Genomic DNA, 27,621 nt, shown 5'->3' with positions numbered 1-27,621 from the left:
TGGAAATCCATTGATATTATTAATAATAGTAGATATTTAGTATTTAAGTACTGTAATTAAGTTAAACTCATTAACATAGAGTTGCTGAATTTTATGCTACTTTATAATTATACTCGATTACTTCGCAAAGGGATCTTCTGTATATTTTTACTTAACTACAGTACAGCTTTAATACAATTCAATATTTGTAACCAATCTATCTGTCAATGGAGAATACAATAAGATAGAAGCCTAAGTCACAACAATGAGATTGTTAAACATAACAGTGAGTTAGTAAGATGAAAGTCAAAATAAGGAGATACCAAGTCAAAAATAATGAGATAGTAGTCAAAATAAGATGTTTCTCATTATTTTGAGACACAATATTGAGTGCTGAGCCGAGCTATGTTTTGGAATAGTTTCTCATTACTTTCACCTGCAGTATATTTGTTCCCTCTCAGTTCTTCTACTTCATTCGAATAAAGTACTGCGGTGTGGTTACTAATGCGCATGCGTCAGCAAGCTGTGTACGGAAGTGCTGCAGAAGCATGTTGAACGGTGTACACTGAAATGTTCAAACACGTTTTCCTGACAGGACCTCCAGGTAACATTGAACACCAGCCTGGGCTGCTGCTGAAGGTGCAGTCGCTGTAAATCAAGTGTAGTCATTCAGCTGTAATTACCCTGTGTCCGAGCCAGCACACGTTTAGGTTGCTTCGGAGGAAAGTTAGCTTGTCTTTAGCTAATCTATCGCAATATACTGGTAACATGTAGAAGTGGGAGAAGTACTCAGATCTTGTACGTTAGTAGAAGTACCAGAGTGTAGGAATACTATGTTACAAGTAAAAGTCCTGCTATGAAATTATTACTCAAGTTAAAGTACCAAAGGTAAAAGTACTCATTATGCAGATTGACCCACTTGAGATAATATATATATTATATATGTTTTGATTTTTAATTATTGATGGATATATGTTTATCAAAGCTGGTATCAAAGGCGAGACTAATTTGTATAGTTTGAGTTACTGCTTGGTATTTTATGAATTTAGTCAAGTGTAACTAAAGTCCTATTTAAGGGCTGATTATGTTTTATATCATATATGCAAAGTAGCTTAAGGTACTACATAAATGTAGTGGAGTTAAAGTACAATACTTACCTCTGAAATGTAGTGGGGTAAAAGTACAAAGTAGCAGTAAATGAAAATACTGAAGTAAAGTACAATTCCCTCAACATTGTACTTGTCTTTTCAGGGTTTTAGTCCACATGGCTCACTATTCCCTATGTGCATACATATTCATTTAAAGTTGTGTATATATAGTTGACCCCTTATTGATTATTTATGGGAGAGGGATGTCTTCATCACTAATGCATGGATAAGACACATCCTAACATTTCACAGAATCAATAAGTGATATTCAGTTGTTTTACATTGTCTCTTATTGTCTCTCCCAGGAGTGGGTAAAACCACTGTGGTGCAGAAAGCTTGTGAGGCTCTAATGTCATCAGGAGTGGGAGTGGAAGGGTTTTACACAGAGGAGGTCAGGGAGGGGGGCCGGAGGGTCGGCTTTGATGTGGTCACAGTGACAGGAGAGAGGGGCCAGCTGTCCAGAATCAGGTACCAGGGTCATCCCATCAAAAGTACCTGCTCTCTTTTATCTGTGCTGTTTTTCAGTGACGTATTGTATCTTTCAGAGACCTCGCTGGTTCTTCTCATGGCAGACGGGAACACACAGTTGGGCAGTATGTAGTTGACTTGCCTTCATTTGAAAACGTGGCTCTCCCCCTCTTCAGAAACGTAAGATTTTTAAAACTCGTCAATAGATCACAGCAAGCCAAACCCCTTTTTCCCCTCTTAACAACTCATCAAACCTTTGATTTTCTCTGATTTGATGGAATAATTGGAAGCTCGCAAACACATAAATTCCAGAGTGACGTTTTTAGTGTTGGTGGTGCCGTCTGGCTGTCACTGACCTGATGAATCCAGCATGTAAAGTGAGCCTGGAGTGACGCCTACACATGTGCTGTAAAGGGAAGGTGTCTCTGCCTCGGCCTGGCGGCACATATTCCACTTTCATCTCACTCAAAGCGACTCGGTAATCACTGCTGATTACGCGTTGCATGAAACATACTAACACTATCACAGTGCATTAACATGATCAGCTTTTTCCACAAGTTAGTTTAGCCATATGGACACCAATGAAACCTCTTTAATCTTTTTATCAACACATGTCAAACAGAGCTTATTTATTTATAAATTGTTCCTCAAACAAGCACTTATCAAAGGGATAGTTCAGATGTTTTGAAGCGGGATTGTATGAGGTAACTTTTCCTCGTAGTGTTTGGAGAGACAGGAGTACCAGCACAGATGATGGACGGGGGAAGCAGCATTATGTCTTTTTAAAAACCCCTCCTAAAAGAATGAAAATGATTTTTTAGTGCTTGCTATATTTGGAATGTTTCACCACTTTACCTGATGTCATAAGCCTTTTATGAAGGGGAACTAGAGCCTTTGTATCCATCTATGCTCTCTTCAAAGGCTCAAAACATTGAACAAATAAGGAATGTTGCCTCATAGAAAGCAGATGTCGCTCATCTTCTGATGCCTTGATCGGTTAGTTTATTAGTGTTATTTGATGTTTAAAGGGTTAGTTCGGATTCACCAAAGTCACACAATGACACTAACTAACGTCCCGTCCACACGGCGGCGTGCGTTGAAGCTTCAACGCTTCTGCCCATTCACTTTGAATGGGGTGACGTCCCGCTTTGCCGAACTGCATTGTGGGAGCGTTGCTTCGCTTTGCTCGCGTTGCTCGCTTCAAAAGTTGAGCAATGTTCAACTTTTGAGGCTTCGGCGGAAGCGTCAGCCAATCAAATCATATGCCAGTACAAGCTCTAGCCAATCAAACCGCGTGCTTGTGTCTCCGGGGCGGGAGATTCATGTGATTGGTTGTTGGTCGAGCTTCAGACAAACTCACCGGCAAGCTTCCACGCACGCCACCGTGTGGACGCTGCGTAACTGTTCAGGCAGCAACTTCTGTGTTCTGCTATTTTAAAACGTTTTATTCAATGGAGTCTGTTGGCTTTGGATAAAGCATAGATTGATTAATGGCTTCAGTTCCCTGTCAGGAACATCTGTTTTAAAGGAAAGGTTTTGCAGTGAAAACATTGTAAATAAAGCTTACACTCAAACTGATTTTGAATATTTTCTGTTGGTATCTTTTTTTAGGTGGCTAAAATACATTTGACGCAGTCCAAAGCAGTACCTTGCCTAACTTCCGTGCTTGTCAGTTTCACGCAACAGTTTCTACTGTTCTCCCTACAGATAAATAGCTCCTACAACCCCACTTCAAAGAATCCAAACTATCCCTTTAATGCTAACATCCTTCGTCCTCAGGTAGGCTCAGCAGAGGGGGGCAGCAGGAAGGTGTTCGTCATTGATGAGATCGGCAAAATGGAGCTCTTCAGCCAGCCGTTCATCAGGGCAGTGAGACAAACTTTAGACAGCCCCTCGTGTACCATCCTGGGCACCATCCCCATCCCCAAGGGCAAACCGCTGGCTCTGGTGGAAGAGGTGCGCAGCAGGAGAGATGTCAAGATCTTCACTGTGAGTAAAAACAATAACACTCTCTGGGTGAACAAATATATTTAGGTCAGTTTACAAGCTCCTTAGTCCCACAATAGCTGTATGGCACCGTTTACACTGTATGTAGTTTGTCTTGGAGGGCAGTCAGTCTGCCTGCTAATGCACAAAGGGCATGCCCCGCATTATCCCTCACCAGGATTAACTCTAAATCATGCGTGACTGATTCAACAACAAAGGGTGGTCTCAAGTGTCAAAATAATTTATCACGGAAGACTCAGTTATGGATATTGTCATGCAAAACGCTCATGCTGGAGTAGTTATAACGTAAAACAAGGTTATATGGCAATTTCTTCACCAACATATGATTTGTATTTCCATTACAGTAAGTCAGAGATTTACAACATGTGATATTCTCAAAGTGGTTACTGTGTTGTCTAAGGCTTAGATCTTAGAAGACATATTTTTTAATGTTATTTATGGTTAGCTTTATGATTTTATGACGATTTATATAGAATTTTGCTTGTTTCTTTTCCTGCTTAGGTGTCTAAAGAAAACAGAAACACCATTCTACAAGACATTTTATCAACGGTGTAAACTTATCTGCAACCTTCAACCTAATATAGAGATTCGGGACCACTATAAAGGAAAAATGCTCCACTCGTGCATTTATTTTGTGCTGACAGCAACTTTTATTAGTGCATGCATGTTGAGCAAACAGACAGTTGAGTGAATCTACGCACGCTTCATAACCGGGTTTTGACCTAACCGGAGGGCACACGGAGCTGCAGCAGGAGTTAGTGTGTCACATGCATGTATTTATGTACACAATTCATTTTCTCCATGCTCCTAAAGCCTCAAAATGGATTGCTCTCTGAATAATTGATCGTGAGATGGAACCAGGATGGAACACAGCGGGGGAATTGTTCACATAGTGTGTAAATATCCCAAAGACTGCTAGTCCTCAAAACAGCTCGGTTTGATTTTGAATTCAGCTCTGGGTGTTATCGAGATTACCGCAGGCATTTCTCATTTATTAGATTGTAATATTAATTTGCCCACAAGGACAAGTGGTGAATTTAATTGTTTTATATGAAAAGAATATGTATTCAGCTCTTTGCTATGTGAGCCCCACCTTGTGTTTGTCTGGTCCACCTGAGGATGCACTCATTGAAAATCAATTAATATTTAACGGTGCAACTATGTCGAATCCTTTCATAGTTTATTCATCCAGCATGAAGAAAAACAATTGAAAATAAAAAGATATTTTCCTTCAACTGGTTTCTCTGGTATTCAATTTTTCCTTTATTTAAAAAAAAAAAGACACTGGTTTACACAGTTGTGATAAGCTTTAATGATGTTATATTAATCTGCGGTAGAAATAAATATGCTTCACTTTGCTTTCAGGGATTTTATGCTCCATCCTGGGAGTTAATGGCATTTCTGTCCAAGTGCAAAAGGCTGGATATTGTCACTGAATAAAGGGTTTTGGAGTGCTTTTATAAAGGATTTAAACCATTGTTAAAGGTCAGGAGGTTAGGGATTTACAGCTATAGAATGAGAAATGTTGTCAAACATGACGAGGATTGAAGCTCTATGTAAACAAACGGATGAAAATGTTAATGCTTTTTGATAAAGTGGCTATATTCTAAATACATTTTGGTATTTTAGGTTAGGAAAGTTTTAGTGTCTAAAGTAGCTCAAGAGCGTTCAAGGTCTGTGGACAGACTCGCTGTAAATAGAATTTCACTGACTCAGCGGGAGCTCCAGAGTCTGGCAGTTGTTTTGAGGGTTTTCATAGACATCCGCTGGCAGAAGATGGTTGTTTTCAACACTGAAGCATCTTTAGGTCATTTCAAAGTGAAAATACATGGAAGGCTTTCTTGGCTTGTTTTCTAATGCTGCTCTCTGATGTAACCTGTCAGTCCGGCTGCAGAGAGAGACGCCAGCTGTGATCTGCGTCAGACGTGCTGCTGTGCCAGCATCTGTTCTGAGGCCAGCGCTCACACTCCTCTGGATAAACTGCCGCTGACAGACACTGAAATGGTCTCAAAGTCAACACTGCAGTGGTCGTGTGTTGGAAATAACATGGAGCTGTGATGCAGCATTGTCATGGCACAGGCCAGGCTTTACGTTTGATTAGAGGTAATGGTATGGTTCATGGTGGATCGAGTGGTGGTGCTGAATCAGCAGCAGGAGATCCTCCACCTCCCTGCAGCATGGCAGCAGATGGGTTATGTAACAGTGACAAAGAGTGTGCCAATTTCACCAGGTAAAAGCTGTGTGTGAAGGCATTTCATGTGATATGATGTGATGAGCAAACATATTGGGATATTATATCATTTACACTAGTTATTTCCAGCAATGTCTGCTGCTGTTGCCAGGGAATACATGGAAAGCTTGTTTTTCGATCAATTAAATAAACACAATTCTGTATCAAATTGTGTGATACTAGTTTTTTTGGTCAATTATTCTATGCCTTAACGGGACTCTATTATGCTCGTTTTCAGGTTTCATACTTCTATTTTGTATCTCTACTGTGACGTTTAAATGCTTTAATGTTCAAAAAGCTTTTATTTGTCTCATACTGCCTGTGCTGCAGCACCTCTTTTCACCCTCTGTCTGAAACCAGAGCCCATGTCTGCTCTGATTGGTTAGCTGGCCGGCTCTGATGTGATTGTTCAACAGCTTAGAGATTTCCAAGAGCTCTAGCAATAGAAGCGTGAGTGTTACATAGTGATGTCATGATACGGAAGTAAACAATGGAGTCCAATGGAGGCGTGTGGAGGGAGTGTGTGAGAGAGAAACTCCCTCTGGAGGGGATATCAGGAGTCACTTAGAATTGAGAAACACTCAAATTACTTGTATAAAATTGTATTCATGCAAGTTCAATTTAAGTCTCAGATTATTCTTTGTGTGTTTATGATATTGCAATCAGTCGATATTACTATCAAAAATATAAACTCAGTAATCATGTTCATACTGCCCCATAATTAGTTTTAGAAAACAAGGACTGCAATATATTTTAAATTAAGTAGAGATGTAACGTGTAATCTATATCATATTCTAAAACAGTAAATCATTTAGGTTTAACATCAGAGAAACTCTTTCCATAAAAAAAAGTCTGTATTTAATTTCTATACTTTATTGTAAAATGTTCAAGACACACGGTCGTCTTGCTGTTTTACATTGTAAACGCCATGCTTTTTGAACATGTATAACCATTGTGCCACTGTAACAATTGGATCCTCCGTCAGGGGACTGACTGTATTGATATGGTGTAAGCCTTCGAGAATAGCTTGAATGAATAAGAAGTGAATTAATATCCATATCGCAGAGATGCATTCACACCGAATCTGCGGGATAGATGATAGCCTTTATCCTTCCACACAGGGAGGACACAGACATGGATGGAGCTTACCAACAATCCAGGACAAAAGGGAGCCTCTGGTGGGAGTGGGGGCGGAGGGAGGATGGGTGAGGAGCTGTTGTTTTGATGAGGACATTGATCTCTAGTTATTGCACTTCGTTGACCGGCCCAGGAGGCACAATGACAACGTGGAGGGGCAGAGTATTTTGAAATATTGTCCTAGAAGCCCTCGGCCAAAATGCCAAACACAGCTGGAAATCTTGACATATTATCCAAAAAACACGTGGGAGACACACAGAAGCCTGCCCGGGCTTTCCCAAAGCCGGACTTCAAACTCACAGTTTATTTCCCAAGATGACCGGTGTTTATTATTTCAAAGACCAGGAGCTAAAGCTTCTTAGCATCGGTGAGGTCACATTTCTCAGTGCCAAAGCTTGCACATAGCAAAGCTTAAAACAATGTCATTTCTCAGCATGTCTGTGACTTATCAGTGTGTGACGCATGCTTTGTACGACCCACAGGCAACAGTATGTTCCCAGAGAGCTGTAATTGAGGCATAATAACTCACCTCATTGTGCTAATGGGCAAATCTAAGGTCTGCTGGTCATGACAGGTGGGCAGTTAATGCCGAGTGGGATGTGAAGGCTGTGGAAATGAAGCCATCTGATCTGAGTTCCTAACCACTATCCAACCCTCCTGCTCACCGCCGATGATCCTAAACCACTCGTCCAATTAGATCACTTCCACGGGCTCCCAGGGGCCGGAGGCAGACAGTGTCCTGTTTCAGTGTGTATCTGGGCCACTAGCACGCCCCTCTGCAAGGCTACCCTTTTAACCCGGGATCAAAAGCTAAGAATAGAACAGGAATGAAAATAAAAGAGTAACATTTCAACACATGTCTTCCTTTGCTTTTTAAGTATTAAAGATTTCACAAAAAGTAGACAGTAAGAGTCTACTATGATACTGCTAACCCTGTAGTAACGTGTGATGTGTGAAGAGTTATGCATCCTTCCGAAGGACTATGTTCCATCAACAGCAGGGGAGGGATCATGCCTGAGGACACCCCTCTCCTCTTACACTGCCTTCATGGTTCCTTGTGATCTCCGGAACTCTTTGAATGACTGTGGTAACCCCCGGTGAGTCACTCCTTCATACTCTATAACAAAACTTGGCCTCACCTTCGGTTGGAGATTTCATGTCGGCCGTTATGAGTGGTTAGACATTGGGAAAGGATTCAACCGAAGCGTGTAGAAGTGTGTGTGTGTTTTGTGGTGGCCTTTCCATCGCCCAGCCACATTTAAATCCCACATTTCGAGAGGAAGCCTCCAGTGTGGTGACACACAAACATCACTGTCTCTACAGAGGAGGGATGACCCCCCCCCCAACAGCTGTAAGAGAAGCAGGGGGCCGATGATCTGGAGGTCAGAGGCCACAGAGGGGACACAAAGATCGGGGCATGGTGATTCATCGCTCGGCCACCTCAGGGCCGCAAAGGATGTGGCTGTCATTCCAAACTTGACGGAGAGGGAAAACTCACAAAAATGTCTTTATTGTGGACGGGAATAACCCAAATGTTTGTGCTCCAAGCAATGAAGAAAATAGGTGCCACATGTACATGCAGCAACTATGTGGATTTACCATCATATCCTGGATTATTAGCTTGTCCACAGTAATAAGAGACATATCAATGCAGTGGAACATGGACATGGGATTTTCTATACAAAGTGAACAAACTATGGGTATACTTTACAGTCAGAGGCTGAGTCATACAGCGTGCTCTATACAGTCTGGATAATGATTCACAGATTGCTGCCCTGCCATGATTAATGCCTTTGCTGGATGCTTTTGACAAATTTTCACCACAAACCCAGAGCCTTTTGGAGTTGTTTCCATTCCATATGCTACTGTAGCAGTGGTGTGCATGTGTGTATGCATACACGTGTGCCAAGACCATACTGTGACTTTTGGCAGTGTGATATGAACTGAGAGGTGTTGCAGTGGTTGGGCCAGAACTCTTTTTTTCTTTTTACATTTGTGATAGTGCTGCTTTGCTAACATGTGCTTCTGAGTTAGAATGGTGGTTGATGGGAAAAAGGTGCACTTTCTTCATGATGTCATGTGACAGATCAGCAGTGTCACAATTCAGGTAAAGTACATTTAGTAAAGACTAAGTGTACTTTACCTGAATTATACACACATATGTAAATAAATTCAATACTCCAAACTCAAATATGTATATATGTTCATTCAAATGATCAACGTTTTACCTCGTTGTGATATCTCGTTTGAACAGTCACTTATGTTATTTGTAATTGTATTGTCCTCGTGTGAATCTGTACTGTCCTGTTTTTCACTCTCACTCTGTTGCGTCTTTAACTCCTGAATTTCCCCACAGGGAAAAAAATAAAGCTCCATCTTTTCTTATTAAGAAAAAGGGCCTTTCTGCATTATCGCTTTGTTTACTTTAAGTGTATGTTGATGCTAAAACTTTTGCGCTTTTATTTGATAACCATCCTTTTATGAATTTCTACCTGTAACATTGTATTTTCACATGCAGTATTTAAATGTTGTTTGTCAGTAAACTGATAGAATGCTTCTTCTCTACTGTGGCATGTATCAACATGCTGACCACATGGTGCATTTTATAATGAGATCATTCACCAATGACTGCTAATATACCAACCAGTACAAACAGTGCACATGCTTTAAAATCACAGTACAACAAACACTCTTTAAATAACACTTCAACTGCTTTATCTTCGACATCACACACAGTGGAACTACTTTCAGTTCTAACATAGAAAAGGACAATTCCCCTGCCTACACAGAATGAACTTAGAATTAAAACAGCAAATGCTTTCATCGATTACTACTCAACTGATTGCGGCCCTTACATTTCGAAAGACATTTCAAATTCGAATAGTGCCTACATTTTAACACGACATTTCCACTACTCAGTGCTCTGCCTTCAATTCTCATAAGACATGGTGCATGTAAACACTTTACATTTAAACCTGTAAGTGGCCTGTTTCTTACTTTTTCTGCAGACAACCTAACATTTTCTAGAAATGTTTAAAAATTAGCACCGAGTGAGTTCCCCAATTCCCTCTCGGCTGTAATCTCTAATCTAATTTGTCCTTCACGTAATCATGAAGGGAATCGCTGAATATGTTGTAATGCTAAACAGTGTAGTGTTTTGCAAATTCTTTATGCATAGAACTCATTATGCAGCCATGTCTGCAGAGAATGTTTGGGTTCTCAGCATAAATATCGCCACCGTTCAAAAACGAGATCCACACAACTCCATGATCAAATAAATATCGTTGATTATGGAGTTGTGTGGATCTCGTCTTTGAACGGTGGCAGGTTTTTAATATTCAAAAAGACGACTAATGATGTGAAGATGTTCTTAGCATGGCCTGGCCTTTAATCTCTCTTCATATGATCCCCTTTCTCTTAAAAGCCTCCAGAGATGACAACAAAGCTTGAATAACAACACATTTTCAGCAAAACTGTATGAAAAATAAATATCACTCATGCATTATCACAGATGAAGCAAAGCATTGGTTTTCAATGTTTTATTATGAATAGTCTTTGCTACAATTTGTATTTAAAAAGTGTTCAAATCAAACAAGCTCAGGCAGTATCAAACTGCTGATTAAAAAGAAAAGAAAACAATGTTTTGGTGCACCACGCGCTGTACATGTTAGTGTCATGAGTTCAGGATATTGTTAATACTACTACTCACTGTGATTATTCTTTTATGTAGTTTCTAAACTGATCCTCCACTGAGAAGAAAGCTTTACTTAATACACAACAATCCAGAAGAATAGAAAAGGAAATGTGAAATAAGACTGCTGAGAAAACGTGTTTCAATAAATCCAATCTTCAACTACGCAGTGCACACTCACACGTTCCGTTTACGTGAAAAAACAATATAAAAACACTTAAATGATTTAAGACAAAACACATCAAACATAAAACCATGGAAGCGCTTCCCATCATAAATATAGTCAGTAGTGGCGTTTTTTTTGCTTTTCAACAAAGATGTGCGCTGCACATTAGAAACAATTTGTAAAACCTTTTATTAATAAAAACTCAGAGGTCCTTTTTACAGAAGAACTTTTTAAAGACGGACTTGTTGCGAGGCCGCGGCAGGCTGGAGAAACTCCTCAGAGAAGAGTCCTGAAGGGGGTCCTGCTGACGGGGGTCCTGCTGCCACCCGGCTGCAGCCATCAGCGGGGGCTCAGAGTCTGGCGACTTGTCTCCAACTACAAGAGTCACGCAGTAGTTGGAGCCTCTCTCCGGGACTCTGCCTGCAGGGGGGGGCAACATGGGCTTGATCTTCTGAAACGTGGCTAAAAAGAAAAACAGTGAAGCGAAAGTTAGGAAACTAAGAAAACAACAGCTGTTTATGATTCTCAGCCGTAGATCCTTAATGAGTAACCTGATGTGAAGGAGTGGGAGCGCTGCTTGTTGCTGAGCCAGTCCTCACCCCCGGACACGGGGGAGAGAGGGGAGGAAGAGGTGTTGTCTCTGGATGCTCCAGACAGCCTGTGAGTCAGTGACTGCTTTAAAGTGTCTTCTTCATCATCATCTGGAGAGGGACAGAACATTAGGATTGAGTCACTCCAACAACTCTTTTACTTTCTCATTCAAACTGGCCATAATGATTGGTCTGGTCGTTAATCTGAGAGAGTGGAAATCATTTTCCTAGTTTTGGTTTTGTCCTTCCTCAAACTATCACTTTCTGATGCGCAATCCAATTTGGACCTTTCAAATTAAAAAAATACAGATGTGTCACAACTGTCATAACAGATGTGAGCTTCTCTTTGATACAGTTGTTTAATAAGCTAAGACAATACCTTAGCTCCCCCTAGTGGAACATACTAGACCTGCAACAACTATTCCCTATTTTATTTTGTGTTTAGAGAGCTTGATAGCAGACACTACTAAGCTAAATAAAATGTATCACCAAGAGTTAAGAAGCAAGCAAACACAACTTGCTTTAATAAAATTAATAAAAGTCCTGTTTGATCAATAACTAGTTGCATCCTTTAACCACCAGTGGGATCATTCACAGCCTAACAATGGAGGGCGGGGCTTACCACAGCAGCCTCCATGTGAGCTGGGGGTCTGCTCATCCACACTCTTCAGATGACCCTGCGTCATGTGACTGAACTCTCGGGTGAGGACCACTATCTCTTTGGTCTGGGCGGCGCTGTGGGTTTTGCGCCTGGGGAACGTGGAGGTGACCTCATGGCGGGGGGGGCAGCGGCATGTGGAGGGGCCGGGACAATGGGAGCAGAGGAAGGGCTTTCTGGGCGGTGGGAGGGAAACAAAACATTATTGTAAAGATCAGAAGCATCCCTGGAAATCAAAAGTTGGAGGTTTTTACATCGTTGATCTTACGAGGAGTTAGGGAGGCCTTGATCAGCCAGGAAACTTGATAATGAAGTCTCACTGCGACCTTTTTTTGGAAAATGAAATAAATGAAGCAGATTATTCTTTCATCGGGTCAGAATTTGTGAACATTTGCTATGAGATGAAATGCTTACCCGTGTTTGCATGTATTTTCATCATCCATTTCTTCATCAGAAAGCGTGAGGAGGAATTGAGCAGATATTCAGAGCCATCACGGAGCCTGAAGGCCACAAAATACAACGTTTACACACTTTACACTTTTATTTAATGTTCTGAAGGATGCTATGTATATTTACGAGTAAAGTTATCTATGTCCATGTAGGGGTGAATGATGATGATGATGATGATGATGATGATGATGATGATGATGATGATGATGACATATTGTGTTCAAAAGCTAGAGGAAAGGGAAACATTTAACAAAAAAAGTGTGGAAACCTTTTTGGGATTTTCTTGGACTTTCCTGGACTTCAAGGTTCAGTCTTTTTTTATGACTGTGTTGTTGCGTGTATCTACATTGTATATGTGTCTTATGTTTTATTTTATTTTCAGTTAATTATCTAGTACAGCAAAACGCTTTGCACTTATTTCACGAGACGCCTCGCCTAATTTACATTTTTCACAAGGTCTAGTACTGAAAAGTTGTGTTTGCAGGTGTATGGGAGCTTATTCTAACTTGTTGGTTTATTTCTTAGTCAAATCAATTCTTCTGTAAATGTATGCAGGGGTTATTCATGTTTTACCGCAGTCTGAAGCAGTTGGGTTTCTTGGTGTACTCTGGAGCCGGGGAGCACTCCGCTCCGAGGAGGTTGAGCGGCAGGCCACAGACAGAACTCTGCAGAATAACACAGAGTGATCACCATCGACTCATCCACTTCAATTATTCATCATTTTCTGTTCCTCTGGGCTTTTATTGTCGTCATTTCTTCTGCTTACCCTCAGTGTATCCTTCCTATCCTGGTAGAAGCACAAGGTGTGTCTGTAAAGGACGGCGTGGTACGAGTTCCATCCTCTGGAGGCAGCCTGAGAAAATAAGATAAGAGCTGACTGCTGCTGACTGCGGGCTTTACATCTGCTGACCGCTGAAAACATAAAGCGGAGGCTTTCTTACTTTCTTTCCTCCCAGCTGAAGCTTGTGTTTCCTCTCCAGTGTTCCCTCCATAGTCTGCAGCTCAGGCCTTGCACTCTGAGAGGAGTTGAATTAACAACATTTAGGCAAAACTCCTCAATATGATGAATACAAACAGCTATACTTCTAATAAGAGCTTAACAGATTTGATTCCTCTCACCAGAGTAACACAGCGCCCTCTTGTGGTCATTAAGTCTTCCTGCTGCTCCAGGCTGTGAGGGGCTTTCCTCTGCTGGCAGACCCCCTCCAAACCCATATGGACTGAGAGCAGGCTCATCGACTCGTCCTGTTCAGAGAGAGAAGTTTCACAATAATCAATGATGACGAGTTGCGCATTTAAAAAAATATCAAGGCCAGAACAGTGATAAATGTTACTAATTCCAACTACAGATTAAAAGCAAAATGTCTTTAGATTCTATTCACTATATATTTGTGAAAATTAACACATATACGTATATCTTATTAACATTTGAATTGATAAATATTGTGATAATGGGTTTTCTTATAATTGAGACATGGTGGGTTAAAGTTTCAGTTCCCCCAAATTACATAAAAAACACATCGAAAAAGGTTTCTTGCTTTATCTTCTTCTTTGATGGTATATAACGACAGCGTATTAGTATAGTATATAAAATATGGAGCCTAAGGGAGGTGGTAGTATTCCTATAAAAATAAAACATCTTTGATGTTCAGATTATTCACTATAATTAAGTACATTTGAAACAAATATCTGGAGAATAGATGGCTTTTTGTTTTTAACCACATGGCATCACTTTTTACCACATACGCCACCACTTTCTGCGTATCCTGCCTGCAGTGGATGACCTAATCACTTTGCACTCAGATTTAGCAATAACAACATGTTTGCCCAGATTCAACATAAGAATCCAAACTGGTCCTATTCAGAAGACAACATACTGATTTAGATGAGGTAATAGCTTCTGTGATGTGGTTTCTTTTCTTTTGCTCCTACATTTCTAAGCTTTTTCCTCGTAAATGTACCACTTTAACCTCAGAGAATATTCCTGTTTTTTCTTAGCATATTACCCTCCTCCCAAGGTTTCGTTTTAATTTACTACAATTGCTCATAGACAGTCGTACTATCGAGACTTGCTGGTAGTTTGGGATTTATTTGCTCAGGATTTAGATACTGTATGTTTAAGAAGAGGCCGAATGGTGGAGAAAAGAACTCTGTTTGCGGTTCTTACAACCAATACAAATGAACGTCTTGTTACACAAAACAGTGTTAAATCCTTTAACAAAAATGGAATTTGTTGTTATTGTAATCTTACATGCTGTGAGCTTTACCAACAACATTCTAACCCTATGCCTACAGGCCAGCAGGAATATAAGTTTTTTTGTAATTTGGGTGAACTGATAAGGTCTCAAAGTTCTGGACATCACAACATCTCAAACCTCACCTTGGAACAACCTGCGAGCTCATCCACCTCCTCCCCCACCTTTGCCTCCTCCTCCCCCTCCTCCTCCTCATCCTCTCTGTACTGATAAATGTATCTCTGATTGTCCCCCACGTCCGGCAGCTTCACTGGATCCGACGCCGTCTCGTTCACCGTCACCGAGCTCTTCCCGGTTGGCTCCCTGTTGGGGAAGGCCGCCCAGGACTTCCTGTCTCCGGTGGCCAGCGGGGGGAGGTGACCTCTGGGACTCTGCTCCTTGTCGTATCCCAGCAAGCTCTGAAGGTAGGGGGGCAGTTTGAACTCTGCCACCAGGAGGTTGGGGGCTGAGGCTGTGACCAGGTTCCTGTAGAGCACAGCCGGGGTTTTGGGTGACGGTGAGCAGGAGAGGGGCTCTTTAGATTGGTCAGAGGGTTCAGGCTCTTCCTGCTTGGGCTGGTACATGATGTCTGAGCAGATGCTCTGTCTGTAGTTGGTTGTCTGGTTCCAGATATCCTCCAGCTCTTCTTCTTCCTCCTCAAACTGCAGGTGGTCGAGAAGGACCGGCTCTGTTTCCTGCTCTGTCGATGGCTCTGTCGATGGACCCGAAGATGTGTTCTCTCTTGTTTTAGCGCAGTCCATGCCTCCCACCTGAAGGGACATGAGCCTCCCCACGACGCCCTTTGGCTGCAGGTTATCTGGACACGGAGCCTCAGTGCAGAGCTTGACGCTGCTGGAGGTGGAGATCCCCGAGTCTACAGAGTCCTGGCGAACGCTCATGCTCACTGTCGACTTCAGATTCACGACCATATGAGAAGCTTGGGTCTGACACTGTGGTCCTGGACTCTCTTCAAGCACATTCTGAGGTTTTGCACATTTATGGTAGTGGTGTCCGTTCAGGTCTCGGATCAGCGTGTGGACGCTCGGGCATTTGTGTTTGAAGGCAGCTGTGTTTTGGGCTTGATTCACATAAATCGGGGGCTGGCAAGGTGGCTTGCTGGTCCCATGTCTTTCAGCCGTACAGGACGACCTTTTTTCCCACTCCTGCTCTGCATCCTCAAGCAAGGTGAGCTGTTTAGACATTTCTTCGTATGGTACAGTCTGATCTTCATCTGTAGAAGAAGGAGGTGATTGGAAGCTGTTCCCCATATCAATCAGATCTTTCACTGTCCGTGTTTCAGGAAGACTAAAATCCAATGAACTGCGTGTGACGGACGGAGTGGGTCTAGTCTGTTTGAAGGAGCTCAGAGCCGTTTGTCTCTGCGAGTGGGGGTCCGGATCAGTCCCTGCTGGTGTTTTGGTCTCTGGTGGGGCGATCGTGATGATGTCCTGAATGCTGGGGATGAGGGTCATGTCTTTAGGCAGCTCGAAGCTCAGCACAGAGCCCAAAGAGAGGAACCTGCAGTGGCTTCTGGCCTGATCTGTGGTCGGGCTCTCTGACATGGCATATGGAATAATGCTGTACTCTCCTGAACATTCCGAATCAATGTCTTTCACCAGGGGATTCTTCATGTAGGCCATCGCTTCTACTCCATCCCCAATCTTTGGAGAACCCTTTTTCCTCCTGGCTTCCTTCAGTGGCCATGTATGCGTGTCGTACGTTATTGTCTCGCAGTCGTAATAAGGCATGCCTTCCGTTTGGTCCTCCACTCCCATGATTTTCTGGATCGTGTGCCTGCGAGTGTCTCTCTTCCTCTTTCTCTTCTTGCCCATCCTCTTCAGGCTGCTGAAGATGGAGGTGCTCCCTGCTGAAGGGTGGAAGGATACATTCGCCGACTGAGATGCAGTCGCGGAGGAAGAGGAGGAGGATGCCGAGAAAGTAGGGGAGGCTGAGGCTGCAGAGCGCCTCTTTTGGCGGGGCAGGGTGATGCTCTCATACACAGGCGCCACGGCCAAGTTGTTATCCGTCACATGCAAGTAGGTACTTACCTAGAAAGAGAGAAGGATGTTAGGCAATTGTAAATTCTTTATCTAAAAAGTGAACCCCGTAGGAATCATGCGAGCTGCAGGCTGGAGCCCTCTGCGAGAACAAGAGCAGTTTTATGTGTTGCAGATGAATCATGACATAAGAGCAAACCTGACCGAGACAATTAGCCATTTTTCAGAGACAAACATCACTTCCTTTCCCTCTACATCCCACATATTAAAAAAAACAAAGGGTTCAGGAATGTACAACACTCACACAGCAATGCAAATGATTTAACAAAAACACACGAAAAAGACATAAAAATTAGATGAAAGGACAAAAGAACATGAATGCAATCGCACACTTGCGGGACTTAACCAAATACATATGTGGCAGCACATGCCGTCATATGCAGCTGTAATGGCTTGACCTTTCAACTCTGTGACTAATCTCTTGTTTCTGTGGAAGCCCCAGACTATAAATCACTGTGTGCAGTCTGGGGGCCTTCCTTGAAAAGTTCAGCACCGGTTCTTGGTCTAATGACTGCGCCTGTTTTGGCGTTCGGGACGCACTCCTGCTGGGAGCCATTTTGGAGGAAGTGTAGGTGAGGTCACTTATTTTAAATGAGCGAGGCACAGCCGCAGGAGAACCAAACAAGAGCAGGTCTGCGTCAGGCGTGCGGGGAAATGACAGAAGGAGAAGAGAAAGCTTTCTGTCAACATTCACAGCGGGGGGGATAAGACTGTGTGGGCTTCTCCTACTCATCACTCTCATTCTGTGTTTGCCATCAGCGCTCTACAGCTTTTAATCCTGGCGTGTTGAACAAGTTGAGCTCCAAAGAACATTTTTAAGGAAAGTTGGAGTGTAAACATCCTGATTCATTGTGGGATATTCAGTCGGGGATTTAGCTTTTTATCAGAGTTTACACAGGAAAAACTGAAAGGGCAAGTGACAGATTACGGAAAGATGGATTCATATTCACGTTCCAAAATATACACATTTGTTCTCAGTGCTTCAAGATTACTAAGATAATAGGTGGTTTTTCAAGCTGGCATGTAGGATGGGTTACATGAGTCCTTTAAGTATTAATACTGCAAATATGTTAAAGTCTATTTTTAAATAAAATAGCAGTTTAGTTTTTTATGGCACTTTAATTTGAAGAAAATGAATTGTAGGATTCATGAAACTTACAGAGTGGTGAATTTTGTTTTAATAACAATTACGTTATTGTAGTTTATCTTTTTTTGGTATTGGTAATTTTTTGTTATTTTGTAATATATTATTGTGTGAATGCAAGGGTTGGTTTGCGTGGGTCTCATGGATATGGTCAGCGCTATGTGAGGTGTGTGTCTGTTGACAGCGACATTTCGATAGTTGTAATTATTCATTCCTCTGTGCATGTTGTAATAAGTTGATCATCTAATTTTTTCATTACATTTTCACTGCATTTTTTGATGCAATTACTTTTTTTGGTTTCCTGAAGTCACTACATTAATAGTAAAAAAAACATTTAAATACAATCTTTTTAAAACATACATATCCTTTAGGGTTGTCATTATACTATACACATTGATATATACATTAACTATATGCATCTTTTTTGTCCACTAATTGGAGATCAAATGTATTACCTCACTTCATTCATTACGTTTATATTTTATACGAATGGATTGTAAAATCAACACTTTTCTTTTTCCGTCCCATAACGACAGAATGTGTTCATTAAAAATGTAATTTAATTTGTATTTATGACTTCTGTAAAGTAGGGAAATTCCGAGTTGTGACAGTTAAATGGTTTGTTATCTTTCCTCACAATGAGTGTCTGTTTCCCAGCCGCAGTCTCTTCAGAGATGGTATGAGAGACACTGTGATAGCACTTTGGCCTGTCTTGTTTCTTTTAACGCTTACCTGGCTTACAGAGGCCGACAGCACGGGGAAGACCAGCTGTATCTGGTAACAGGGGTTGGTTGAGCATGCTGCCCCAAGAAAACAACACAGCATGCAGTCCTGGCACACTTTGAGACGCAGCATGCAGCGCCAAATCACACCGCGCTATTTACCTCGTTTGCACTCTGCCGATAAATGGTTTTCTTTCGCTTTAAACTACCAAAAGTATTTTCCAAAAGCCCCTGGCAGCGCCTCCAAAAGGTTTTACAGGCAGTAGACTGAGGGGGGAAAAGGAAGATGTGAAGGCCAAAGGGGGAGAAAGGAATGAACAGCAGCAGATAGCCAAGGAGGGAGATCCCATGCAGGGGGAGAGATGTATGTAGCCAATAACAGGGTCTTCCCATAGTGCACTTTGGTGACTGTGTGTGTTTCTCACCCTGTGGACAGGCTCACTCGTTTCCTCCACTACCTCCTCCGTCCTAGCAGGCGTGTTTTCCAGCACCTGAACCTGGCTGTCCCCCTGCCCCCCGAAGCTCAAGATGAGGTTGACCGTGCCCCCTAAAGCGGGGCTGCCGGGCTCCTTGAGGATCACGATGGAGGATTTAGGAGACTCTGAGGAGGGGGCCTTACCCCCCCGTGGTCCGATACTGTTCATGACCTCATACCCGTCCTCGAACTGCTTCTCCTCTTGCTGCTCAGCTTGTCTCTGCGGCAGCGAGGAGGGTGGGCCGTCTCCTGCAGCCCATAATCTGTCTTCAATGAAGGTGACGACAGGGGACATGTGGGACTCATAGGCCTCTAGATCAGGAGCGGAACTCTATGTATGGAAACAAAAATGATTCAATATTCACATTGGTAAATAAGTACTTGTACAGTAAAAGTATTTTAGGAAATGGAACTGGAAACCGATTCCCCACTCTTTATCTGAAACCAATCATTATATCAGTCCTTTATAGTTAAAGGTGGGGTAGGTAATTTTGGAGAAACCAGCTCGAGTGCGCTAGGATCTGAAAATACACAGCCAGAAAAAATCTGCCACTTCCTTACAGAGACCATCCTCCGACACACACGAACGCGCACATGACCAATGAGGGCACGAGATAAGTCTGTGCACAGATGGAAAGCTGACAGACAGCTAGGCCATCCAGTTATTTTAGCCGGGCCGGCTAAATAATTGGTCGTCCTTTTTACAGTACTACGGCTTCCACGGATGACATTTTGTTATGGATTTTTTGTCAAAGCACTTAAGATATTCATTGCTATCGGGATGTTAAGAGCATTCCATGGAATATAAGAAAAAGTGTATCTCGAGCCGGTTTCTCAAACTTACCTACCCCACCTTTAAGGTTGTGTGGATTATTATGATGATTCTTGATCATTATGATAAGACATTTTTTTGTGGATGACAACATCTTCAGTTCTACTTCAGGCTATAATAATATTTGCTGGGATTTTTCTTAAAAATACTTCTTGGTTTGAAATAGGTAATAAATATATAAATAAGTATTGTTATTAATACAAATATAATTATTTATGTTAATAATCTAGTGTCTCAAGTTATTTTTATTTCTTTACATTCTCACTTTTTCTCCCTCCCCCAACGCCACACACACACCCAAAACATAAAAAAAAAAATATTATGTTCTATAGGTATTGGAAAATATTGTTATATTGTTTGGGCCACAATAATCGTATTTGAAAATCTGCCATTAGTGTTAGTGTAAAACTTGACATGGTACAATTTATTTTTTATTTTTAAGGACTTTTGCTTAATTTTTTTCCAGAGACCAATGACTGTCCCTAGAATAAATGCCTTTATGCTTATGTACCTCTGTCAAGGTAGAGCACATAGTGGCCTCAGAATAGATGTTATCCTCTGAAGGCTCATCTCTGCTCATCTTGTGAAGCCACTGTTGTTTCTGAGCCCTCCAGTGCACTGAGATCCAGCCGAGCATGCTCCTCAGCTCCTCCATGCGCTCTCTTAGCTGTAAGACATTACTCAGGGTTCTAAAGGTGGAAAAATACAACAGTTTATTAAAAGACCGCAGTGAGTCAGCGTTCAAACTCACCATCTGCGTGAGGTGGTGTCCTCTGTCTAAAAGGTTCCTCCCCGTGTCCGCCAGCTCATCAAACTCTTCAAACTTTTGCTCAATCTGCAAGTCCAGCTCAGCAGCGAGTGGCCTCTGCCCGTCTTTCCCAAGATGCAAGGCGGTATCTGAGAAAATGCATGACCTGGTGTCTTCAGTCCAAGAGCTATACAGAGGAATGGGGGGAGGGAGAAGACAAGGAGCAGAACTTTGAGAAAAGCCATACGTTCTAACAAAACATGAGATTGACCAGACTCTCCCTGATAGGACAGACATTCATCGCCTTGTGCGCTGACCTCCTCAGCACATCTTCAATTATACATTTCACCAGGGACTTGCTTTTGCTTGACAACGAGAACATCCTGTCCTTCCCCTTGCGAAGACATTGTAATGTGCAGATGTTTCTCACAAAGAGGATTACGAAACAACGTCTGGCAGGAAAAAGGTCTTCACAGCATCACCCGAGCCCACCCTGCTTACATCATGGCGAGGTAGCTCCTGAAGAAGTCCTGGAGCTGCACAAACTCCTGCAGACGGGACTGGTTCTCCGCCACACTCCTCCCCAGCTCCGTCCAGCCCTGCAGCATGGCCCGGATCTTTGCCTCCAGAACGTGTACTCTCTCCGGGCACAGCTCCTCCAAACGAGAGGTCTGGCTCTCCATCTCCTTCACCTCCTCCCTGATGACTTCATAGTCAATCTGCGGAGAATCACAATAAAGAAAAATCTATCATCGTCCATCATCCTCGGTATCACTCAAACAGCCTGTACCAATTGTATCTGTGTGTATGACTATGACCTCATCCCCATAGTTGTATGCATATCATTCAGCGAGAGACCCATATGGTCCGCATATGGGCTCCCATGCCGTAGCAAGCTAGCAATCTTGACCATTTTTGTTCTCCTTTTGACGAGAAGGTAATTAATAGCGTTGAGGGTTCTCTGGGAGTTATGCTTCATAACATTTCTCAGCTACAGAAGGCCTCAAGAACACGGAGTGGTGGATGCCTGTCTGCTGACGCCACAGTTATTTCAGTTTGGACGATTAGGTCATTTCTGCTCTTCAATGGTATCAAGTCCAGACAGCTGTGTGTGTGTGTGTGTGTGTGATAAACATAACACTGCCCAAAAATGACTTACACAGGACTGTACCAACCTCACATCTCCAACCCTGTGACCCCTCAGATGTGTAGAAACACAAACCCCGCCAGATTTACTCACAAACACACACACTTTGAAAGTTTACAGAACAATGACTCACACAAGCGTAAATAAATATCCTGTGTGAATAATAAACGTTTGCACGCTCTATGTGTATGATTGCACGGTGCAGTTTATGTAATAAATTAAACACAGCACAAAGCATGATGGGCTGCCCTCTTTTATTTTTTTAGATGTGAGAAAAATCTGGCACAACAGGAAACAGACTGTGGAACAATGTGTGCGAGAAAGAGAGGGGGGCTTCGCTTTTTTAAAATCACACCAAGCAAAGGTCACTAATCCAAAGCCAATTGGATGGGATACTAAATTATATTAGCTCCAGTGTTTACAGCGTCTTCCTCTCACCTCCAGGAGGTCCTGCCTCTCCTGCAGAGCCTCCAGGCCGCAGCGATCGGGCTCACACTGGACGGCCATGTCTGTCTCCTTCTCCAGGATGTCCAGGCTCAGCTCCTTGCTGCAGCTCAAGCACTCCTCCACGTGCACCGCCAGGCTGGCATGCTGGGGGGGAACGCAAACTCATCATGAGTACTCGTAGGATGTCATTACGCCTCGCTGTGTATTATTTGTTCTAGCCACATTGCAAGTAAATGTTTAAAAGGGTGTCATGGAATCCCTTCCGGCCGTGCGTGTGCTATTTTGACATGTGTGCTGCTTTCTGTACCAGGAATAACTGGAATTAACGCGGAAACACTCATGTGAGGGGGACTTGTGGCTCATTTAGGGCCTATTAAAGAACATAGCCACAGACAAAAGGAAACCAGATGTGACTCTATGGGTTGGCAGCTGTTTGTGACAGAAGTTGAGGGATTTAACAAAAACCTTCAGCCCTCTCAGATTATTGTAATTTCACAAACATTGCAGTGAATATTAGATCTAATATAAAGTGACTCCCATCTCCTCACCTTGCTCAGCAGCTCCTGGATGGCCTGGTCGTGGCTCTGTGATCGGCCCCTCTCCCTAACGGTGTCATTGAGCATCTCTACGGCCTCTCTTAGTTCCTCCACAGGGTCTCCCATGCTTTCTATCAGGGGCTCACTGCCGCCACTACTTTGGAGTCCCAGTAGTGTAGGAGCTGAGGAGATCTCACTGTGAAGAGGCTGTTAGATACAGAAAGAGACAGAGTTGTTATTATAAGGCTGGTTGGACATTTTTAAATTGTCTTACTTTTTGTTTCTTAGTTTTGAGATATTCATTGCTCATACAACAAAAAAATGATCTGGAGGTTTGTGGATAATTTAAGTGTGCGAAAGCATTGCAACTGAACTGTAATACTTCAAGTCACCAAAACAAATGTTCACCTAATGACATCTCACAGACTAACATCACATAACAAAATCCTTACATAACAGTATCTGAACAAATCCTCAATTTCTATTATGAGCTGCAATCAAGACACTAGTCACTTTAGTATACTTTTCATCTTGTTAATGTGTGTCCTCATGGTGTCATAGGTGCTGCTGGAGAGACCTACTGCAGTGCTAACTAACACAGAAGCCCCATTTCCTCACCTGGCCGAGGCTGTAGCGACTCCCGCTGAGCTCCTGGCTCTCCTCCAGCTCCACGCGCTCCAAGAACTCCGTCAGCATCCGTGTGTCCTGCAGCTCGGAGTTCTGCTGGGTCAGGGCACTTTGGACACGACGGTACCTGAAGGACACAAATAGAAACAACCAGTAGGAAGCTTTTAATGACAAGCTACACCTCCGCATCCGTATATACAGTACAAGTCTGCATCCGTTGGAAGAACCACATTAAAGAGACCTCCATCAGAATACAGAGTTCATGTACTACAGCGCTGTTTATGTTATCATATATCACGTGTCACGTAAACATTTCCAGTACTTCAGGGCATGAATGTACCTTGTCCATGCACAGTTTATATTTGAGATGGTAAAGGGAGGAATTTCAAAGGGTATTTTTCTCCGGAATTAATGAGCCTTAAATTGCTTGTACGCAGCATTAAATAATGACATCATCGCAAGTGTCTTACAGCTGCTTGGTGAGAGCCTCTACCTGCATCAAAGGTTCCTCACTCTGCAGTGTGTCCATTCCCCCCCCCTATCTAACACCCCCACCCTGGAAACACTTAAACTGAGCCCTTTCCATTTCTTTATTTACTTTGGTCAACTGTGTTCTTTACAGAGTCTGAACGTGTGTTTATGGACAAGGTACGTCCTTTAAAGAGGCCAACATCATGGGGTTTTACCAAGAGTCCATGGCAACGACTTGTCTTTCCAGGACCAAGCAAAGAGAAAGGCGTCATCTTGCAACACATGCAGCGGGTGACTCTGACACACACAGACAAGCTGTGGGCTGAAGTGCATTTCGGGACTGTGGGGTAAACTCGCTAAGTGCTGCATGAATCACGAATGAATAAACTCGAGCCTCGCAATAAATGAGCGCATGGAGAGCATTCTTTATTGGCAACCCCGAGAAAAAACATGAGATCTAATATATTTTTGTGGTTTATGGGGTAAAATTGTTTATCTTAAATAAAAACCGGGGATTTTATGAATAAATTCTTCCATGACTCGGCAAGCCCAAACCTGTGACCTCTTGGAAACACTGACAGCATCCTTACTGTGTTTCCTGACCACAGTGACGAGCAAAACCACCAGAGTGAGATTGTTCAGACCCATAACATGACTCTTATTTGATGATACAACTCCTCCTTCTCCTCCTCTGACAAACTCACTTTCTTTCCACCTCCTCCATGCGTGCCGGCAGGCTCCGTGTGTGGGGGTGACTGGCGCTGTGGAGGCACTCCACCTCCTGCCTCAGAGCGCTGAGCTCCAGGCTGCGAGCTGCCACCTCTTTCTCCAGCAGACAGCTTTCCCTCTCGGCCATGCTCATTGTTTCGGGGTCACCGGCGAGAGCAGACTCCTTCATAGAGAGCTCCACGGACTCCAGCCAGGCCTCCAGGCTGCCGAGGGCCTGGAGCACTTTAACAACCTGCACAGGACACAAGGATGTCTATCACCATCTGGCAAAGGGACTATCGATGAAAACTAGCCTTTTGGCTAATTCGAGTACTTTTACATGTTTTTAATATGTTGATTAATGTACACTGTCCCTTGTTTTAAATAAATCAATTCAATTCAATTCAAGAAGCTAATGATGAACATGCTATGCTGCTAAGATTGAGTGCAGAGCAAAAAAACAACAACCAAAGGCTTTATTGTCATATGCATAGTAGCTACAGTGTAGATATGGCAATGGAAATCTTAAGTCCCAGCTGCTCCCACAATGCAACATAATATTTCTATGACATAAAACAATAAAACTAATTGAAAAACAATAAAATAGTGCAAGAATAAACAGAGTATACTATAATAGTGAAAGCTTGTTCAAGGCCAATCTGTAAGTAATGCAGATGAAGTCTTAAAAAATAATAAAATAAGCTACATTTTGCAGAGAATGTTTTAAGTGAGAAATTCAAAGCATGAGTCTACTGTATATACATGCTAATAGAATAGGATAAAAAAAAGAACAAAATGTAAGTGTACAGGGAAATGAAAACTGTTTATTGAAGTAATAAATACATTGTAATGAGGTGATGTATAGTACAGAGAAGACAATAACGGGTTTACCTAGAGTAAGTAGACCATCTTTTGTAATAAGAAACTCCAACTTTCCAACCAAGTCATCAATCTGGGCAGATTTGTAGCCTCTTTCCATCCCATCATCTAATTATATGGCAGTGCAATTTATATACCTTGGATCACCCTTGATAAATTCGGGGACTCTAGCTTGCAGACTCTTCCCATTAGGATGTTAAAGATGAAAGCAAATGAGCTTCTAACCATGAGTGGATGTAAAGGCTTTTTGCAAGTTGAAAGCTTCTCCAATGGGATCCAGGATCATCCGTCATCACCATACATTTAAAGTAAAAGCCTCGTTGTTACTCAAGAGGAGTGCCTATTGTGTGAGATATTTGATGAACCTCACCCTGAAGCCCAGCTCCTCTGAGGCCTGCAGAAACGCGTTGTTCCTCTGGTGCCTTCTCCGCAGCTCCTCCCACAGGACCTCCAGCTGGCCCAGGAACTCCTCTATCTTGGCGCTGCCCGGGTGCTGTGCACGGACCAGCCCGCGGCCCTCCTGAGGATTGAGCGTTAAACTGATGAGGGCATGTGATGACTAAGGACTGGGATTTGGGTTGTGAAATACGGACCTAATCGGCAGCTTTGGGGTTACTAAAGCCGTGAGAGATGAAATGTCAGCTCATAATTTGAATAATGCCTGTCCAGGTGCCCAGTTTGCAAAATGTGGGGGGATATTTTATATTGGCCTTCATCCAGTGCTTATGTTTTTAAAACAAACTGTGAAAAGGACTTGGCTTACCCGTTTGACAACCTCTATCCTGGCCCTGTTGGTCAGGATTTCTTGTTGCAGAGCGTGCTGACACCTCCTGGCTGCCTCCAGGCCCTCAGAGCTGGCTATTGAGCAAACCTGCGTGGCCATGGACACGTTGTCTTTGAGCCAGGACAAAGTCTGAGATGGAAAGGGGAGCAAACAGGGACAGGGTTCAAGAGGAGAACAGCTTAGAGATATATTTCTAAACAAGGGTGATGACATTTAAGAGTCCACAGGAAGCCAAAGCAACCAGGTGTTTTTTAAAATTCTGACCCAATTCTATGATTTTATCATTTACTGCTGAGGTGGCATTATGAGTGTTATTATAAATACATTAAATGTCTTGTCTTTTGTGTCAATCAAAGGAAAAAAAAGTTGTTATACCGGTTATAACTAGTGTAAATCCTAAACAAAGGAAGATGAACACACTTAGAATTTGTACAAATAAATACAAATTAAATTAAATTATTCGAAATGAGAACACAGTACCACACATGTCAGTAAATAGTCACAGTATAACTCCTGACAACGCTGTATCATTTACAGTCATAATGTCTGTGGCCGGTTACAAGAAAAGGGTGCAAGTGTTAAAAAGTCAATAATAATGTGAGGTAGAGGACACAGGATTTGGTTTTGAAAGGGGATTTCTGGTGAAAAAGGGAATTGCGGATGTGTATGGCCGAGCCGGTCAATCACCTTGTCAGCAGACACGGTGAACTTCTGGAGCTGCGAGGGGAGCTGTGGGTGGCCTGGTGTGGCGGTCGCAAGCCTGGGCTCTGCTCTGGGCTTCCTGCTGCAAAGAAAACACAGACATGTGACTCCAATTATGACTTACATAAAGATCTCTCATGGTAAGTCACAGAGAGAGAGAGAGAAGCCAGGCCGAAAAGTCACCTTTCCCCCTTTAATTGATGTCGGACGATGACATAATTTGCAGAGGCAGGGTCGCCTCCTGTGGGCGACGAGGTGTGGTTCCCTGATGGCTGATCCTGGCTGACGCTGCTCGGTGTCCTCCTACTCATCCCACATTCAACAGGACTCTATGGACGAGAGTCAAAAGAAAATCCAAGAGATCAGCATCATGACATGTGAGTAATGTTTGGCTTTTTCTGTCAGCCGTCCATTGAATAAAATGTCCTCTAGAGGCATAAACATCTCAAATGGAGGATTTATACTGCGAGGAGTCACAAGACAATAAGCCGTTGCTGTAGCTCACTGCTAATGTGAAAGCTACAATGTGGCTGGAGGTGGGACAACATGGACGTCTGCCAAGAGTAAAGTAAAGCCTCTCCTGT

The 27,621-nt window shown here is 42.7% G+C and overlaps 2 protein-coding genes across 8 annotated transcripts in view; one reads left to right on the top strand and one right to left on the bottom strand.

The window, feature by feature from the left end:
* Positions 1-475: 475 nt before the first annotated feature.
* Positions 476-10,848, top strand: ntpcr (nucleoside-triphosphatase, cancer-related). 3 transcript variants are annotated; one of them, XM_079686575.1, is made up of 5 exons: positions 476-583; positions 1,433-1,595; positions 1,673-1,775; positions 3,375-3,584; positions 10,394-10,848. In XM_079686575.1, the coding sequence occupies exons 1-5, from the start codon at positions 550-552 to the stop codon at positions 10,421-10,423; spliced, it is 540 nt and encodes a 179-aa protein (XP_079542701.1). In that variant the 5' UTR covers positions 476-549; the 3' UTR covers positions 10,424-10,848. The 3 variants fall into 3 exon arrangements, with proteins under 3 accessions (XP_079542701.1, XP_079542699.1, XP_079542700.1); XM_079686573.1 differs by lacking the exon at positions 10,394-10,848 and adding an exon at positions 6,954-10,214; XM_079686574.1 differs by lacking the exon at positions 10,394-10,848 and adding an exon at positions 4,104-4,837.
* The window catches only part of mymx (myomixer), a 30,523-nt gene continuing 13,395 nt past the window's right edge, over positions 10,494-27,621 (bottom strand). For 3 of the 5 annotated variants that reach the window (XM_079686568.1, XM_079686571.1, XM_079686569.1), the window contains exons 12-34: positions 27,221-27,366; positions 27,023-27,119; positions 26,315-26,464; positions 25,922-26,071; positions 24,669-24,925; positions 23,485-23,620; positions 22,879-23,073; positions 22,322-22,474; positions 21,238-21,455; positions 20,740-20,923; positions 20,500-20,655; positions 19,107-19,487; positions 18,844-18,948; positions 14,905-16,806; positions 13,644-13,769; positions 13,466-13,540; positions 13,291-13,377; positions 13,098-13,189; positions 12,489-12,574; positions 12,343-12,400; positions 12,039-12,250; positions 11,378-11,527; positions 10,494-11,288 (exon numbers count right to left, since the gene is read on the bottom strand). In XM_079686568.1, coding sequence (XP_079542694.1) covers positions 11,029-11,288; positions 11,378-11,527; positions 12,039-12,250; positions 12,343-12,400; positions 12,489-12,574; positions 13,098-13,189; positions 13,291-13,377; positions 13,466-13,540; positions 13,644-13,769; positions 14,905-16,806; positions 18,844-18,948; positions 19,107-19,487; positions 20,500-20,655; positions 20,740-20,923; positions 21,238-21,455; positions 22,322-22,474; positions 22,879-23,073; positions 23,485-23,620; positions 24,669-24,925; positions 25,922-26,071; positions 26,315-26,464; positions 27,023-27,119; positions 27,221-27,366 — 5,376 coding nt within the window. In that variant the 3' untranslated portion in view covers positions 10,494-11,028. The remainder of the gene's footprint in view (positions 11,289-11,377; positions 11,528-12,038; positions 12,251-12,342; positions 12,401-12,488; positions 12,575-13,097; positions 13,190-13,290; positions 13,378-13,465; positions 13,541-13,643; positions 13,770-14,904; positions 16,807-18,843; positions 18,949-19,106; positions 19,488-20,499; positions 20,656-20,739; positions 20,924-21,237; positions 21,456-22,321; positions 22,475-22,878; positions 23,074-23,484; positions 23,621-24,668; positions 24,926-25,921; positions 26,072-26,314; positions 26,465-27,022; positions 27,120-27,220; positions 27,367-27,621) is intronic. The other 2 variants (XM_079686570.1, XM_079686572.1) reach the window with 2 other exon arrangements.

This window comes from Notothenia rossii (assembly GCF_949606895.1).
Source record: "Notothenia rossii genome assembly, chromosome: 6".
Classification (NCBI taxonomy): domain Eukaryota; kingdom Metazoa; phylum Chordata; class Actinopteri; order Perciformes; family Nototheniidae; genus Notothenia; species Notothenia rossii.
The sequence above is the reverse complement of the archived record's forward strand: the minus strand, read 5'-3'. Positions and strand labels throughout refer to the sequence as shown.

Coding starts and splice junctions, on each gene's coding strand:
- ntpcr (XM_079686573.1), top strand. CDS start 550: ATGTTCAAACACGTTTTCCTGACAGGACCTCCAG. Junction 584..1,432: donor TTTCCTGACAGGACCTCCAG/GTAACATTGAAC, acceptor TGTCTCTCCCAG/GAGTGGGTAAAACCACTGTG. Junction 1,776..3,374: donor CTCTCCCCCTCTTCAGAAAC/GTAAGATTTTTA, acceptor CTTCGTCCTCAG/GTAGGCTCAGCAGAGGGGGG.